The sequence below is a fragment of the Scyliorhinus torazame genome, chromosome 12 (assembly GCF_047496885.1).
Source record: "Scyliorhinus torazame isolate Kashiwa2021f chromosome 12, sScyTor2.1, whole genome shotgun sequence".
Classification (NCBI taxonomy): Eukaryota; Metazoa; Chordata; class Chondrichthyes; order Carcharhiniformes; family Scyliorhinidae; genus Scyliorhinus; species Scyliorhinus torazame.
Genome location: NC_092718.1, coordinates 133,816,198 through 133,834,189, shown reverse-complemented (window position 1 = coordinate 133,834,189; position 17,992 = coordinate 133,816,198). Strand labels below are relative to the sequence as shown.

Sequence of the window (17,992 nt, the reverse complement as noted above, 5' to 3'; positions counted from 1 at the left end):
GGACCGGGCTGTGCAGCTGGCTAAGCGGAGCGGAGTGAGCTGCGGGTTTACCGGGACCTGGCTGTGTAGCTGGCTAAGCGGAGGGGAGTGAGCTGCTGGTTCACCGGGACCTGGCTGTGCAGCTGGCTAAGCGGAGTGTGGGTAGCTGCGGGTTTACCGGGACCTGGCTGTGTAGCTGGCTAAGCGGAGGGGAGGGAGCTGCGGGTTTACCGGGACCTGGCTGTGCAGCTGGCTAAGCGGAGCGGAGTGAGCTGCGGGTTTACCGGGACCTGGCTGTGTAGCTGGCTAAGCGGAGGGTGGGTAGCTGCGGGTTCACCGGGACCTGGCTGTGCAGCTGGCTAAGCGGAGGGTGGGTAGCTGCGGGTTTACCGGGACCTGGCTGTGTAGCTGGCTAAGCGGAGGGTGGGTAGCTGCGGGTTTACCGGGACCTGACTGTGTAGCTGGCTAAGCGGAGGGTGGGTAGCTGTGGGTTTACCGGGACCTGGCTGTGTAGCTGGCTAAGCGGAGGGTGGGTAGCTGCGGGTTTACCGGGACCTGGCTGTGTAGCTGGCTAAGCGGAGCGGAGTGAGCTGCGGGTTTACCGGGACCTGGCTGTGTAGCTGGCTAAGCGGAGGGGAGTGAGCTGCGGGTTTACCGGGACCTGTCTGTGTAGCTGGCTAAGCGGAGGGGAGTGAGCTGCGGGTTTACCGGGACCTGGCTGTGTAGCTGGCTAAGCGGAGGGGAGTGAGCTGCGGGTTTACCAGGACCTGGCTGTGTAGCTGGCTAAGCGGAGGGTGGGTAGCTGCCGGTTTACCGGGACCTGGCTGTGTAGCTCGTTAAGCGGAGGGGAGTGAGCTACGGGTTTACCGGGACCTGGCTGTGTAGCTGGCTAAGCGGAGGGTGGGTAGCTGCGGGTTTACCGGGACCTGGCTGTGTAGCTGGCTAAGCGGAGCGGAGTGAGCTGCGGGTTTACCGGGACCTGGCTGTGCAGCTGGCTAAGCGGAGGGGAGTGAGCTGCGGGTTTACCGGGACCTGGCTGTGTAGCTGGCTAAGCGGAGGGTGGGTAGCTGCGGGTTTACCGGGACCTGGCTGTGCAGCTGGTTAAGCGGAGGGGAGTGAGCTGCGGGTTTACCGGGACCTGGCTGTGTAGCTGGCTAAGCGGAGGGTGGGTAGCTGCGGGTTCACCGGGACCTGGCTGTGCAGCTGGCTAAGCGGAGGGTGGGTAGCTGCGGGTTTACCGGGACCTGGCTGTGTAGCTGGCTAAGCGGAGGGTGGGTAGCTGCGGGTTCACCGGGACCTGGCTGTGCAGCTGGCTAAGCGGAGGGTGGGTAGCTGCGGGTTTACCGGGACCTGGCTGTGTAGCTGGCTAAGCGGAGGGTGGGTAGCTGCGGGTTTACCGGGACCTGGCTGTGTAGCTGGCTAAGCGGAGGGGAGTGAGCTGCGGGTTTACCGGGACCTGGCTGTGTAGCTGGCTAAGCGGAGGGGAGTGAGCTGCGGGTTTACCGGGACCTGGCTGTGTAGCTGGCTAAGCGGAGGGGAGTGAGCTGCGGGTTTACCGGGACCTGGCTGTGTAGCTGGCTAAGCGGAGGGGAGTGAGCTGCGGGTTTACCGGGACCTGGCTGTGCAGCTGGCCAAGCGCAGGGGAGGGAGCTGCGGGTTTACCGGGACCTGGCTGTGCAGCTGGCTAAGCCGAGCGGAGTGAGCTGCGGGTTTACCGGGACCTGGCTGTGTAGCTGGCTAAGCGGAGGGTGGGTAGCTGCGGGTTCACCGGGACTTGGCTGTGTAGCTGGCTAAGCGGAGGGGAGTGAGCTGCGGGTTTACCGGGACCTGGCTGTGTAGCTGGCTAAGCGGAGGGGAGTGAGCTGCGGGTTTACCGGTTCCTGGCAGTGCAGCTGGCTAAGCGGAGGGTGGGTAGCTGCGGGTTCACCGGGACCTGGCTGTGTAGCTGGTTAAGCGGAGGGTGGGTAGCTGCGGGTTTACCGGGACCTGGCTGTGTAGCTGGTTAAGCGGAGGGGAGTGAGCTGCGGGTTTACCGGGACCTGGCTGTGTAGCTGGCTAAGCGGAGGGTGGGTAGCTGCGGGTTTACCGGGACCTGGCTGTGTAGCAGGCTAAGCGGAGGGTGGGTAGCTGCGGGTTTACCGGGACCTGGCTGTGTAGCTGGCTAAGCGGAGGGGAGTGAGCTGCGGGTTTACCGGGACCTGGCTGTGTAGCTGGCTAAGCGGAGGGTGGGTAGCTGCGGGTTTACCGGGACCTGGCTGTGCAGCTGGTTAAGCGGAGGGGAGTGAGCTGCTGGTTCACCGGGACCTGGCTGTGCAGCTGGCTAAGCGGAGGGTGGGTAGCTGCGGGTTTACCGGTTCCTGGCAGTGCAGCTGGCTAAGCGGAGGTTGGGTAGCTGCGGGTTTACCGGGACCTGGCTGTGCAGCTGGCTAAGCGGAGGGTGGGTAGCTGCGGGTTTACCAGGACCTGGCTGTGCAGCTGGCTAAGCGGAGGGTGGGTAGCTGCGGGTTTACCGGGACCTGGCTGTGTAGCTGGCTAAGCGGAGGGTGGGTAGCTGCGGGTTTACCGGGACCTGGCTGTGTAGCTGGCTAAGCGGAGGGTGGGTAGCTGCGGGTTTACCAGGACCTGGCTGTGCAGCTGGCTAAGCGGAGGGGAGTGAGCTGCTGGTTCACCGGGACCTGGCTGTGCAGCTGGCTAAGCGGAGCGGAGTGAGCTGTGGGTTTACCGGGACCTGGCTGTGTAGCTGGCTAAGCGGAGGGGAGTGAGCTGCTGGTTTACCAGGACCTGGCTGTGTAGCTGGCTAAGCGGAACGGAGTGAGCTGCGGGTTTACCGGGACCTGGCTGTGTAGCTGGCTAAGCGGAGGGGAGTGAGCTGCGGGTTCACCGGGACCTGGCTGTGTAGCTGGCTAAGCGGAGGGGAGTGAGCTGCGGGTTTACCGGGACCTGGCTGTGTAGCTGGCTAAGCGGAGCGGAGTGAGCTGCGGGTTCACCGGGACCTGGCTGTGCAGCTGGCTAAGCGGATGGGAGTGAGCTGCGGGTTTACCGGGACCTGGCTGTGCAGCTGGCTAAGCGGAGGGGAGTGAGCTGCGGGTTTACCGGGACCTGGCTGTGTAGCTGGCTAAGCGGAGGATGGGTAGCTGCGGTTTTACCGGGACCTGGCTGTGTAGCTGGCTAAGCGGAGGGTGGGTAGCTGCGGGTTTACCGGGACCGGGCTGTGTAGCTGGCTAAGCGGAGGGTGGGTAGCTGCGGGTTTACCGGGACCTGGCTGTGCAGCTGGCTAAGCGGAGGGTGGGTAGCTGCGGGTTTACCGGGACCTGGCTGTGTAGCTGGCTAAGCGGAGGGTGGGTAGCTGCGGGTTTACCGGGACCTGGCTGTGTAGCTGGCTAAGCGGAGGGGAGTGAGCTGCGGGTTTACCGGGACCTGGCTGTGTAGCTGGCTAAGCGGAGGGGAGTGAGCTGCGGGTTTACCGGTTCCTGGCAGTGCAGCTGGCTAAGCGGAGGGGAGTGAGCTGCGGGTTTACCGGGACCTGGCTGTGTAGCTGGCTAAGCGGAGGGTGGGTAGCTGCGGGTTTACCGGGACCTGGCTGTGTAGCTGGCTAAGCGGAGGGGAGTGAGCTGCGGTTTTACCGGGACCTGGCTGTGTAGCTGGCTAAGCGGAGGGTGGGTAGCTGCGGGTTTACCGGGACCGGGCTGTGTAGCTGGCTAAGCGGAGGATGGGTAGCTGCGGGTTTACCGGGACCTGGCTGTGCAGCTGGCTAAGCGGAGGGTGGGTAGCTGCGGGTTTACCGGGACCTGGCTGTGTAGCTGGCTAAGCGGAGGGTGGGTAGCTGCGGGTTTACCGGGACCTGGCTGTGTAGCTGGCTAAGCGGAGGGGAGTGAGCTGCGGGTTTACCGGGACCTGGCTGTGTAGCTGGCTAAGCGGAGGGGAGTGAGCTGCGGGTTTACCGGGACCTGGCTGTGTACCTGGCTAAGCGGAGGGGAGTGAGCTGCGGGTTTACCGGGACCTGGCTGTGTACCTGGCTAAGCGGAGGGGAGTGAGCTGCGGGTTTACCGGGACCTGGCTGTGTAGCTGGCTAAGCGGAGGGGAGTGAGCTGTGGGTTTACCGGGACCTGCCTGTGTAGCTGGCTAAGCGGAGCGGAGTGAGCTGCGGGTTTACCGGGACCTGGCTGTGTACCTGGCTAAGCGGAGGGGAGTGAGCTGCGGGTTTACCGGGACCTGGATGTGTAGCTGGCTAAGCGGAGGGGAGTGAGCTGCGGGTTTACCGGGACCTGGCTGTGTAGCTGGCTAAGCGGAGGGTGGGTAGCTGCAGGTTTACCGGGACCTGGCTGTGCAGCTGGCTAAGCGGAGGGGAGTGAGCTGCGGGTTTACCGGGACCTGGCTGTGTAGCTGGCTAAGCGGAGGGGAGTGAGCTGCGGGTTTACCGGGACCTGGCTGTGTAGCTGGCTAAGCGGAGGGTGGGTAGCTGCGGATTTACCGGGACCTGGCTGTGCAGCTGGCTAAGCGGAGCGGAGTGAGCTGCGGGTTTACCGGGACCTGGCTGTGTAGCTGGCTAAGCGGAGCGGAGTGAGCTGCGGGTTTACCGGGACCTGGCTGTGTAGCTGGCTAAGCGGAGGGGAGTGAGCTGCGGGTTTACCGGGACCTGGCTGTGTAGCTGGCTAAGCGGAGGGTGGGTAGCTGCGGATTTACCGGGACCTGGCTGTGCAGCTGGCTAAGCGGAGGGGAGTGAGCTGCGGGTTTACCGGGACCTGGCTGTGTAGCTGGCTAAGCGGAGGGTGGGTAGCTGCGGATTTACCGGGACCTGGCTGTGCAGCTGGCTAAGCGGAGGGTGGGTAGCTGCGGGTTTACCGGGACCTGGCTGTGTAGCTGGCTAAGCGGAGGGTGGGTAGCTGCGGGTTCACCGGGACCTGGCTGTGTAGCTGGCTAAGCGGAGGGGAGTGAGCTGTGGGTTTACCGGGACCTGGCTGTGTAGCTGGCTAAGCGGAGCGGAGTGAGCTGTGGGTTTACCGGGACCTGGCTGTGTTGCTGGCTAAGCGGAGCGGAGTGAGCTGCGGGTTTACCGGGACCTGGCTGTGTAGCTGGCTAAGCGGAGGGGAGTGAGCTGCGGTTTTACCGGGACCGGGCTGTGTAGCTGGCTCAGCGGAGGGTGGGTAGCTGCGGGTTTACCGGGACCTGGCTGTGTAGCTGGCTAAGCGGTGGGTGGGTAGCTGCGGGTTTACCGGGACCTGGCTGTGCAGCTGGCTAAGCGGAGGGGAGTGAGCTGCGGGTTTACCGGGACCTGGCTGTGTAGCTGGCTAAGCGGAGGGTGGGTAGCTGCGGGTTTACCGGGACCTGGCTGTGCAGCTGGCTAAGCGGAGGATGGGTAGCTGCGGGTTTACCGGGACCTGGCTGTGTAGCTGGCTCAGCGGAGGGTGGGTAGCTGCGGGTTTACCGGGACCTGGCTGTGTAGCTGGCTAAGCGGAGGGGAGGGAGCTGCGGGTTTACCGGGACCTGGCTGTGTAGCTGGCTAAGCGGAGGGTGGGTAGCTGCGGGTTTACCGGGACCTGGCTGTGTAGCTGGTTAAGCGGAGGGGAGTGAGCTGCGGGTTTACCGGGACCTGGCTGTGTAGCTGGCTAAGCGGAGGGGAGTGAGCTGCGGGTTTACCGGGACCTGGCTGTGTAGCTGGTTAAGCGGAGGGGAGTGAGCTGCGGGTTTACCGGGACCTGGCTGTGTAGCTGGCTAAGCGGAGGGGAGTGAGCTGCGGGTTTACCGGGACCTGGCTGTGTAGCTGGCTAAGCGGAGGGTGGGTAGCTGCGGGTTTACCGGGACCCGGCTGTGCAGCTGGCTAAGCGGAGGGTGGGTAGCTGCGGGTTTACCGGGACCTGGCTGTGCAGCTGGCTAAGCGGAGCGGAGTGAGCTGCGGGTTTACCGGGACCTGGCTGTGTAGCTGGCTAAGCGGAGGGTGGGTAGCTGCGGGTTTACCGGGACCTGGCTGTGTAGCTGGCTAAGCGGAGGGTGGGTAGCTGCGGGTTTACCGGGACCCGGCTGTGCAGCTGGCTAAGCGGAGGGTGGGTACAGTCAGATAAATGCGGCCCTCTACAAGAACAGCGTCAAGTTTGGGGTGTTGTTCTCTGCTCGTTTGTGGGTGATGCATCAAAAGCAGGAATTTTATTTCCACTCGTCGGAGGAGGGGATGGGCTTTCTGAGAGACCATGGGCTGGGAGGAGGGTGAGGACATTGACCTTTGGAGGGGAGTTGTGTGTAAATTGTGAAGCACATTGGGTGGGTGGATTGGGGCGGGTAACGACGGAGGGGGGAGCAGTGATGGTGAGCATGCCTTTTGTTTCTCTTTGTTTGTTGGAGTTTGGGAGGATTGGAGCAGGAGGTGTGGTTTGGAAGAGTGAGGAGAACACAGAGGCCTTGGGCGGGGGTCACCATGCTAGCCGGGTGGGCTAGTCAGCGGGAGTCAAGGGAGGGGTTGCGAGGAAGAAAGTGTGGGGGCTGGTGGATTGAGTTGGTCCTTTGTTTGGTTGTGGGGCAGAGGGTGGGGGACAGAGGTGCTGACGTGGGTGTGGTTGGTGTGGCACAGTTAACAAGGGAGAGATGGCGGCGGACATCTGGCGGTGGGCCTGGAGGGGCACTTGACACGGACTGGGGACTGGCATAAAAAGGGGTATGGCTGATTGACTGGGGAGGACGTGACCCCCCCACCCCACCACCACCAGGCTGGTCCCGTGGAACGTGCAAGGGTTCAATAGGCCGGTTAAACAGTCGCATGTTTTCACACATCTGAGGAACACGAAGGTGGACATTGTGTTCTTGCAGGAGACGCACCTGAAGTTGGGGATCAGACGAGGCTGAGGAAGGGATGGGTGGGGCAGGTGTTCCACTCGGGATTAGATATGAAAGTGAGGGGGGTGGCGGTGTTGGTCAATGAGGTGTTTGAGGTGGGAGCATTGTGGCTGATCCGGGGGGTAGGTATGTGATGGTCAGTGGGACGTTGGAGGGGATGCTGGTGGTCCTGGTGAATGCTTATGCTCTGAATTGGGATGACGTGGACTTTGAGTTGGGTGTTATGCGAGGGGTAGGGAGGGAGAGCTGCCCCCCACCCCCCAACATTGTCGCAGGCTTCCATAACCCTGATCTTGAAGACAGATAAGGATCGAGAACAGTGTGGGTCACACGGCCCAAGATCGCTGCTTAATGTTGATTCAAAGTTGACGAAGTAGAGGACTATGTGCTGGGGGTGATCGGGGAGGACCAGACGGGATTTGTGAAGGGAAGGCAGTTGTCGGCGAATGCGCATAGTTTCTTTAATGTAATTACGATGCCCTTGGAGGGGCAGGAGGTAGTGGTAGTACCGGGAATGAACGCAGAGAAGGCCTTTGATGGGTGGAGTGGCCGTATTTGTTGGAGGTGTTGGGCTGGTTTGGGTTTGGTCACGGGTTTGTGGATTGGGTTTGGCTGTTCCACAGGGTGGCAGTGGCAACCTTTCGGACGAACAGGACGGGTTTGGGATACTTTGGGTTGCATCATGGGACGAGGCAGATGTGCCCGCTCTCCCCATTGCTGTTCACCTAGGTGATAGAGCCATTAGCAATGGTGTTTAGGGCGTCGAGGTGCTGGAAAGGGATTGAACGGGGTGGGGCCGAGCACAGAGTTTCACTGTATGAGGATGATTCGTTGTTGTGCATTTTGGACCTGATGGACAGTATTGGATTCTGGTGATTTTGAGGGAACTTTATCGTTTATTTTGGGGGTACAAACTGAAGATGGGGAAGAGCGAGGTGTTCCTGATGAATATTAGAGGGCAAGAGAGGAGGTTAGGGGAGTTGGCGTTCAGGGTGGTGTGGGCGTGTATAGGTATTTAGGAATCCAGCTGGCACAGAGCTACACAAATTGAACTAGGCACGACTGGTGGAGGGAATGAATGACGATATCAAGAGGCGGGATGACTTGCTGCTGTCACTGGCTGGGTGCGTGCAGACGCTTAAAATGACGGTGCTGCCCAGGTTCTTGTTCGTGTTCCAGAACCTTCCTATCTTTGTTCCCAAGTCCTTTTTCAGGAAGGTTAACGGGATAATTTCAGGGTTTGTGTGGCGAAGACCCCGCGGGTGAGGCAGATGTTCCTGGAGAGGGGGTGGGGAGGGGGTGCTGGCGTTGCTGAATTTGGTGAATGTTTGGGCAAACATCGCAATGGTGAGGAAATGGGTGGTGGAGGAGGGATTGGTTTGTGGGGGGGGTATGGTGCAGCATCGAGCAGGGGGACCAGCCTGAGGGCACTGTTGTTGGCGCCCCTTCCGTTCTCGCTGTTTAGGTACTCCATGAGCCCAGTGGTGGTGTCTGCAAATTTTGAGATGTTACATTTTTTTCCCTCATCCAAATCATTAATATATATTGTGAAAAGCTGGGGTCCCAGCACCGATCCCTGTGGTACCCCATTAGTTACTGCCTGCCAATTTGAAAAGGACCCATTAATTCCTACTCTTTTTTTCCTGTCTGCCAACCAGTTTTCTATCCATCTCAATACACTACCCCCAATCCCATGCGCTTAATTTTACACACTAATCTCTTATGTGGGCCTTTGTCAAAAGCCTTCTGAAAGTCCAAATCCACTGGCTCCCCCTCATCAACTCTACTGGTCACATCCTTGAAGAATTCCAGTAGATTTGTCTTGCGTGATTTCCCTTTCATCAATCCATGCGGACTCTGTCCGATCCTGCCACTGGTTTTTCAGTGTTCTGCTATAATATCTTGATAATGCATTTTTCCCCCACTATTGACACCAGGCTGACTGGTTTATAATTCTGTTTTCTCTCTACCTCTTTTTTTTTAAATAATGGAGTTACATTAGCCACCCCCCAATCTGAAGGATCTGTTTCAGAGTCTATAGAATCCTGGAAGATGACCACCAATGCATCCACTATTTCCAGAGCCACTTCCTTAAGCACTCTGGGATGTATTGGCCTTTAATCCCATCAATTTCTCCAACACCATGTCCCTACTCACACTGATCTTCTTCAGTTCCTCCCTCTCACTAAACCCTGTGTTCCCCAACATTTCTGGCATTTTATTTGTGTCCTCATTTGTGAAGGCTGAACCAAAGAATGTGTTTCGTTGCTCAGCGATTTCTTTGTCCCCTATTGTACATTCCCCCTTTTTTTTACTATAAGGGACCTACATTTGTCTTCACCAATCTTTTTCTCTTCTTGTACCTATCGAAACTTTTACAGTCAGTTTTTCTGTTCCCCGCAAGTTTAGTCTCCGGCTCTATTTTCCCCTTCTTAATGAATTTCTTTGTCCTCCTTTGCTGAATTCCAAACTGTGCCCAATCCTTAGACCTATTGTTTTTCTTAGCCAACTTGTATACCTCTTCCTTAGCTCAAATACTATCCCTAATTTCCCGTCTAAGCCATGGATTGGCCACCTTTCCCATTTTACTTTACAGGAATAAGCAATTGTTGCAGTTCCCCCATGCACTCCTTGAATGTTTACCATTGCCCATCCGCAGTCATCCCTTTCAGTAATGTTTCCCAGTCCATCATTGCCAACTCGCGCCTCACATCGTAGTTTCCTTTTGCTATGACCCCCTGGACCAGAGTGCGGTCAATTCCAGCCCCACTTGACCCAGAGTCACAACACAGGTCAAATTAACTATTAATTTTTAGAAAATACCCCAAATCTTTGGTTTTGGGGTGCCCAACATCTACAGTCATTAGGTTTATAAATTTAACACAATTAATTTTTATTAATAACAATAACTAAATTAAATGGGCAGCATATACAACTAGTTACCTATTATCTAATTCCTAACACCGCCCCCCCCCAACTTTAATTCACCCCACCCTCTGCATACACACATAACACAGGTAAACACAGAGGGGAAAGAGGGGGTGTAAAAATAACACTAAAATTAAGGACAAAGGGCGCAATTCTCCCATCGGGTCACTAAGTCCCGACGCCGGAGTGAAAACTGGAATGTTTCACTCCGGCGTCGGAGGCCGCTCCCAGACCCCTATTCTCCCGCCCCCGGGAGGCTAGGAGCGCCGTTGCGTCATTTACGCGCGCCGGGCCTTGGCGCCGCGTAAATGATGTGGCATGCACGGTTGCCGTCCTCCCCGCGGCCGCCGCGCAAGAAGATGTCAGATGGATCTTGCGGGGCAGCAGAGGAAAGGAGGTCCTCCTTCAGAGAGGCCGGCCCGCCGATCGGTGGGCACCAATCGCGGCCTAGGCCCCTTTTGAGGCGCCCCCCAGTGCAGGAACCCCCCTTCCCCCCCCCCAAAGGCCGCCCCCCCCCAGCGTTCCCGCGCTGTTACCGCCGGCAGCGACCAGGTGTGGACGGCGCCAGCAGGGAGCCGTCGTGTTGGGCAGGCCGCCGTTACAAACGGCGAGCGGCGATTCTCCCAGCGGCCAGCCGTAATTCTCGCTGCGCCGGTTTGGGGGGGGTGGGAGAATCGCGTGCGGGTGCCGGGGCGGTGTAGCGGGATTCGCGTGGCGCCCTGGCGATTCTCCCACCCGGCGTGGGGGGGGGGGGAGAATCGCGTGCGGGTGCCGGGGCGGTGTAGCGGGATTCGCGTGGCGCCCTGGCGATTCTCCCACCCGGCGTGGGGGGGGGGGGAGAATCGCGTGCGGGTGCCGGGGCGGTGTAGCGGGATTCGCGTGGCGCCCTGGCGATTCTCCCACCCGGTGTGGGGGGGGGGGAGAATCGCGTGCGGGTGCCGGGGCGGTGTAGCGGGATTCGCGTGGCGCCCTGGCGATTCTCCCACCCGGCGTGGGGGGGGGGGGAGAATCGCGTGCGGGTGCCGGGGCGGTGTAGCGGGATTCGCGTGGCGCCCTGGCGATTCTCCCACCCGGCGTGGGGGGGGGGGAGAATCGCGTGCGGGTGCCGGGGCGGTGTAGCGGGATTCGCGTGGCGCCCTGGCGATTCTCCCACCCGGCGTGGGGGGGGGGGGGGAGAATCGCGTGCGGGTGCCGGGGCGGTGTAGCGGGATTCGCGTGGCGCCCTGGCGATTCTCCCACCCGGCGTGGGGGGGGGGGGGAGAATCGCGTGCGGGTGCCGGGGCGGTGTAGCGGGATTCGCGTGGCGCCCTGGCGATTCTCCCACCCGGCGTGGGGGGGGGGGGGAGAATCGCGTGCGGGTGCCAGGGCGGTGTAGCGGGATTCGCGTGGCGCCCTGGCGATTCTCCCACCCGGCGTGGGGGGGGGGGGAGAATCGCGTGCGGGTGCCGGGGCGGTGTAGCGGGATTCGCGTGGCGCCCTGGCGATTCTCCCACCCGGCGTGGGGGGGGGGGGAGAATCGCGTGCGGGTGCCGGGGCGGTGTAGCGGGATTCGCGTGGCGCCCTGGCGATTCTCCCACCCGGTGTGGGGGGGGGGAGGAATCGCGTGCGGGTGCCGGGGCGGTGTAGCGGGATTCGCGTGGCGCCCTGGCGATTCTCCCACCCGGCGTGGGGGTGGGGGGGGAGAATCGCGTGCGGGTGCCGGGGCGGTGTAGCGGGATTCGCGTGGCGCCCTGGCGATTCTCCCACCCGGCGTGGGGGGGGGGGAGAATCGCGTGCGAGTGCCGGGGCGGTGTAGCGGGATTCGCGTGGCGCCCTGGCGATTCTCCCACCCGGCGTGGGGGGGGGGGGAGAATCGCGTGCGAGTGCCGGGGCGGTGTAGCGGGATTCGCGTGGCGCCCTGGCGATTCTCCCACCCGGCGTGGGGGGGGGGGGAGAATCGCGTGCGGGTGCCGGGGCGGTGTAGCGGGATTCGCGTGGCGCCCTGGCGATTCTCCCACCCGGCGTGGGGGTGGGGGGGGAGAATCGCGTGCGGGTGCCGGGGCGGTGTAGCGGGATTCGCGTGGCGCCCTGGCGATTCTCCCACCCGGCGTGGGGGGGGGGGGAGAATCGCGTGCGAGTGCCGGGGCGGTGTAGCGGGATTCGCGTGGCGCCCTGGCGATTCTCCCACCCGGCGTGGGGGGGGGGGGAGAATCGCGTGCGGGTGCCGGGGCGGTGTAGCGGGATTCGCGTGGCGCCCTGGCGATTCTCCCACCCGGCGTGGGGGGGGGGGGAGAATCGCGTGCGGGTGCCGGGGCGGTGTAGCGGGATTCGCGTGGCGCCCTGGCGATTCTCCCACCCGGCGTGGGGGGGGGGGGAGAATCGCGTGCGAGTGCCGGGGCGGTGTAGCGGGATTCGCGTGGCGCCCTGGCGATTCTCCCACCCGGCGTGGGGGGGGGGGGGAGAATCGCGTGCGGGTGCCGGGGCGGTGTAGCGGGATTCGCGTGGCGCCCTGGCGATTCTCCCACCCGGCGTGGGGGGGGGGGGAGAATCGCGTGCGGGTGCCGGGGCGGTGTAGCGGGATTCTCCCACCCGGCGTGGGGGGGGGGAGAATCGCGTGCGGGTGCGGGGGCGGTGTAGCGGGATTCGCGTGGCGCCCTGGCGATTCTCCCACCCGGCGTGGGGGGGGGGGGGAGAATCGCGTGCGGGTGCCGGGGCGGTGTAGCGGGATTCGCGTGGCGCCCTGGCGATTCTCCCACCCGGCGTGGGGGGGGGGAGAATCGCGTGCGGGTGCCGGGGCGGTGTAGCGGGATTCGCGTGGCGCCCTGGCGATTCTCCCACCCGGCGTGGGGGGGGGGGGAGAATCGCGTGCGGGTGCGGGGGCGGTGTAGCGGGATTCTCCCACCCGGCGTGGGGGGGGGGGAGAATTCCGCCCCTAGTCTCTGTTTCAGATGGGCATCTTCCAGTTAGATTGCTTTCAAGCCGAGGACTCCAGTCGGATGTTCTTTCTTTCACTCTGTAAAGGGTTTCACTGTCGCTTCATCAGGATTTCAACTGTTCCCTGCAGTTTCAGAAACCAGCCGGCAGGAAACCTTTTTTGGAGAAGAGAGAGGCAACGCAGCCTCTCCTCTCAGCATCCAGGACTTTCTGTGGGTTTCTCTGAAATTGCCACCTGGCAGAACCCAATCACTGTCTGTTGCCAGGCAGAATACTGTCCTTGGCCAATCCATTGGCCACCAGTCAACCAAACAAACCGAATCCCTCCCATCTCTCGGGTGCCATAAGGTCTGAGCACTTCTGTTCAAAATCTAAATCTTCAGAGCACAGTGTTCTTTAACTTTTGAGTTCCTCACTTCCCCAGCTCAACGTAAAGTTATATGTCCATGAAATATCCATGGATCAAAAATGATAATAACAACAAATTAAAAGAAATGGGAAATAAGGGAATCAGCAGTAAAGGGATCTTACACTTTATTTAGATTCAGGACCCTAGTCTCAGAACCAAATAGTCTCCACCTTGATGAAGAATTCTATCATATTATGGTCACTCATCCCCAAGGGGCCTTGCACAACTAAATTGCCAATGATTCCTTTCTCATTACACAATACCCAAGGCCTATTCTCCAGTTAATTCCTCAACGTATTTGTCCCGTATACACTCCAGGAATCCGTCCTCTATGATCTTGTGACTAATTTAATTTGCCCAATTTGTATGCACATTAAAATCACCTATAAGTACAGATGTTCCTTTATCAGATGTGTGTGTAATTTCCTGTTTAATGCCATTCCCAATATCATCCCTGCAGCTTGGGGTCTATACACAACCCCCACTAACATTGTTTTGCCCCTTGCTGTTTCTCAGCTCCACTCATACACATTCTACATCGCCGGAGCTAATATCCTTCCCCACTATTGCATTAATCTCTTGTTTAACCAGCAAAACAAGTCCACTGCCTTTTCCTTGTTATTTGTCCTTGCTAAATACTGAATAGCCCTGAATGTTTAATTCTTATCGCCTGTCACCCAGCAACCATGTCTCTGTAATCCTGACTATACCATAACTGTTTGCATCTATTTCCACAATTAGTTCATCCACTTTATTGTGAATGCTCTGGACATTAAGGCACAAAGCCTTTAAGCTTGTCTTTTTAATTTATTTTTTTAAATTTAGAGCCCCAATTCATCTTTCCCAATTAAGGACAATTTAGCGTGGCCAATCCACCTACCCGGCACATCTTTGGGTCGTGGGAGCGAAACCCACGCAGACACGGGGAGAATGTGCAAACTCCACACGGACAGTGACCCAGAACCGGGATCGGACCTGGGACCTCGGCACCGTGCGGCAGCAGTGCTAACCATTGCGCCACCGTGCTGCCCAAGCTTGTCTTTTTAACATTCCTTGCCCCGATCCCAATATGTTTCTCGACGGCCTTGTTTGAATCTGGCCCTTGATTTCTCTGCCTATCATTTTCCTTTTCCCCCTTTCCGTCTTTTGTTCTTGTTCATGTTTCCTTCTCCTCTGACTCCTTACGTAGGTTCCCATCCCACTGTCATTTTAGTTTCAACCCTCCCCAATCACTCTAGCAAATATTCCCCTTCGGACATCAATCCTGCCCAGGTATAACCCGCCCAGTTTGTACTGGACCCACCTCTCCAGAACCGGTCCCAATTCCCCAGGAATCTGAAACCCTCCCCTTCACACCATGTCTTACGCTCACTGGAGGCAGTATGAAGGGGGTTTATTAGGATGAGTGCAGGTATGGAGGGCCTGTCACACGAGGAAAGATTAAACAGGTTGGGTCTGTGCTCCTTGGAGTTTAGAAAAATTAGAGATGATATGATTGCAACATATAAAGTTCTGAGGGGGTTGGACAGAGTAAATGTTGAGAGGATGTTTCCACTCGTGCGAGATTGTAGGACCAGAGGGCATCAATGCAGAATAAGGGGGTGTTCGTTGAAGACGGATTGAAGGAATAATGTCTCCTCTAAAAGAATGGGCACAGTAAGAAGTCTTACAACACAGGTTAAAGTCCAATAGGTTTGTTTGGAATCACTAGCTTTCGGAGCATGGCTCCTGCCTGAGGTGAGGCACCTGAGGAAGGAGCAGTGCCCCGAAAGCCAGTGATTCCGAACAAACCTGTTGGACTTTAACCTGGTGTTGTAAGACTTCTTACTGTGCCCACCCCAGTCCAACGCCAGCATCTCCACATCCTGAAAGAATGGGAAATCTTTGGAATTCTTCATCCCAAGAACCTGTGTAGGCTCCCTGAGGACCCACGCACTGACAGTGCAGCACCTTCTCAAAAAGCTGAGATCGGACAGCACAGTGGCGTAGTGGTTAGCACTGCAGCCTCACGGCGCCGAGATCCCAGGTTCAATCCCGGCGGGTTATACCTGGGCAGGATTGATGTCCGAAGGGGAATATTTGCTCGAGTGATTGGGGAGGGTTGAAACTAAAATGACAGTGGGATGGGAACCTACGTAAGGAGTCAGAGGAGAAGGAAACATGAACAAGAACAAAAGACGGAAAGGGGGAAAAGGAAAATGATAGGCAGAGAAATCAAGGGCCAGATTCAAACAAGGCCGTAGAGAAACATATTGGGATCGGGGCAAGGAATGTTAAAAAGACAAGCTTGGGCAGCACGGTGGCGCAATGGTTAGCACTGCTGCCGCACGGTGCCGAGGTCCCAGGTCCGATCCCGGTTCTGGGTCACTGTCCGTGTGGAGTTTGCACATTCTCCCCGTGTCTGCGTGGGTTTCGCTCCCACGACCCAAAGATGTGCCGGGTAGGTGGATTGGCCACGCTAAATTGTCCTTAATTGGGAAAGATGAATTGGGTACTCTTAAAATTTTTTTAAAGCTGAGATCGATGTGTTTTTAATCACTCGGGGAATAAAAGGTTGCAGAGATAAAGCAGAATAGTGGATCAGTCTAGAATCAGTTTTAGAATCCCTACAGTGCAGAAAGGCCATTCGGCCCATCGAGACTGCAGATTCCGAATCCCTGAACAGTACAGTGCAGAAAGGCCATTCGGCCCATCGAGACTGCAGATTCCGAATCCCTGAACAGTACAGTGCAGAAGGAGGCCATTCGGCCCATCGAGACTGCAGAATCCGAATCCCTGAACAGTACAGTGCAGAAAGGCCATTCGGCCCATCGAGACTGCAGATTCCGAATCCCTGAACAGTACAGTGCAGAAGGAGGCCATTCGGCCCATCGAGACTGCAGAATCCGAATCCCTGAACAGTACAGTGCAGAAAGGCCATTCGGCCCATCGAGACTGCAGTATCCGAATCCCTGAACAGTACAGTGCAGAAGGAGGCCATTCGGCCCATCGAGACTGCAGAATCCGAATCCCTGAACAGTACAGTGCAGAAGGAGGCCATTCGGCCCATCGAGACTGCAGAATCCGAATCCCTGAACAGTACAGTGCAGAAAGGCCATTCGGCCCATCGAGACTGCAGTATCCGAATCCCTGAACAGTACAGTGCAGAAAGGCCATTCGGCCCATCGAGACTGCAGAATCTGAATCCCTGAACAGTACAGTGTAGAAAGGCCATTCGGCCATCAGGTTAACTTCAATGCATGAAAAAACCCTGAGCTGCCTACCCAATCCCATAGCTTTGAATGTTATGACGTGCCAAGGGCTCAGTTAGGTACTTTTCAAAGGATGAGAGGCAACCAGCGTTGACACCCTCCCAGGCAGTGAGTTCCAGACCATCACCACCCTCTGGGTAAGAATGTTTTTCCTCAAATCCCCCCTAAGCCTCCTGCCCATAACTTGAACTTGTGTCCTCTCGTGACTGACCGTTCAACTAAGGGGAACATCTGCTCCCTATCCACCCTGTCCATGCCCCTCAGAATCTTATACACCTTGAGGGAGTTCGGTAACCCTCAGCAACATCCTGGAGCACCTGGAAGTCCCCAGGTCGCCCCTCAGTCTTCTCTGCTCCAGCGAAAACAACCCAAGCCTATCTAACCTCTCTTCATAACTTCAAAGTTCCACCCCAGGCAACATCTTCAAGACACTCAACAGCACCGACCGTCCCATAGAGCATCCTACCTAGGCCCACCCTCTCCCCCTGCCCTATCCCTGTAACCTCACAAACCTTTGGATACTAAAGGGTAATTTTAACGTGGCCAATCCACCTAACTTGCACATCTTTGGACTGAGGGAGGAAACCGGAGCACCCGGAGGAAACCCACCAGATACAAGAGAATGTCCAAACTCCACACAGACAGTGACCATAGGCTAGAATCAAACCTGGGTCCTGGACTGTAAAGCAGCTGTGTTAACCACTGTGCCTACATGCTGCCCCAGTGGAGTTAGTGAGTGTTAGACCAGCCATGGTCTCATTAAATGGCGGAGCTGGCTCGAAGTGCTAAATGTCTCCTCCTGTTCCTATTCCTTATGGTGGTGAAAGGTGATGAACTGACTGGGAGGAATGTGGCTGGGCGAATGAGGGCTGGTCGGTCAATAAGACCCCATTCTCTGTGGCACATACTCTCGGTTGGTGGATGGAGACCTTGCCTGTTGTCTTTGGAAAGGCTTGGAGGGGGTGTCAGATAAAGTTTGTATTCAGTGGGGATTTGTTTGTGTCCACAGCTATCCATTCACGAGACAGAGGACCCGAACGAGAAACGATATCTGGTGGTGATGAAGGGAGCCCCCGAACGAATCCTCGACCGATGCTCAACCATCATGTTGCAGGGCAATGAGCAACCTTTGGACGAGGAGTTGAAGGAGGCATTCCAGAATGCATACATGGAGCTGGGAGGCCTGGGAGAACGGGTGCTAGGTGAGTGCTAGTGGGAGCGGAGGAGAGCGAGAGGTGCAGAACTCCCTCAATACTGACCCAGGGCAGCACGGTAGCACAGTGGTTAGCACAGTTCTTTCTCAGCGCCAGGGTCCCAGGTTCGATTCCGGCTTGGGTCATTGTCTGTGCGGAGTCTGCACATCCTCCCCGTGTGTGCGTGGGTTTCCTCCGGGTGCTCCGGTTTCCTCCCACAGTCCAAAGATGTGAAGGTTAGGTGGATTGGCCATGATAAATTGTCCATAGTGTTCAAAAACGTTAGGTGGGGTTACTGCGTTACGGGGATAGGGTAGCTACGTGGGCTTAACTGGGGTGCTCTTTGAAAGGGCCGGTGCAGACTCGATGGGCCGAATGGCCTCCTTCTGCACTGTAAATTCCATGATTCGATGAGCCTCTGACAGTGCAGCATCTCTCAGTACTGACCCCCCAAGTGTGTGGCACTCCCTCAGTACTGACCCTCTGACAGTGCA

General features: G+C 58.1%; 1 protein-coding gene across 2 annotated transcripts in view; it reads left to right on the top strand.

Moving 5' to 3' along the window:
• atp1a3b (ATPase Na+/K+ transporting subunit alpha 3b) overlaps positions 1-17,992 on the top strand; it is a 762,330-nt gene that overhangs the window by 255,081 nt on the left and 489,257 nt on the right. For both annotated transcript variants that reach the window (XM_072469087.1, XM_072469088.1), the window contains one exon: positions 17,315-17,507. In XM_072469087.1, the coding sequence (XP_072325188.1) occupies positions 17,315-17,507 (193 nt within the window). The remainder of the gene's footprint in view (positions 1-17,314; positions 17,508-17,992) is intronic.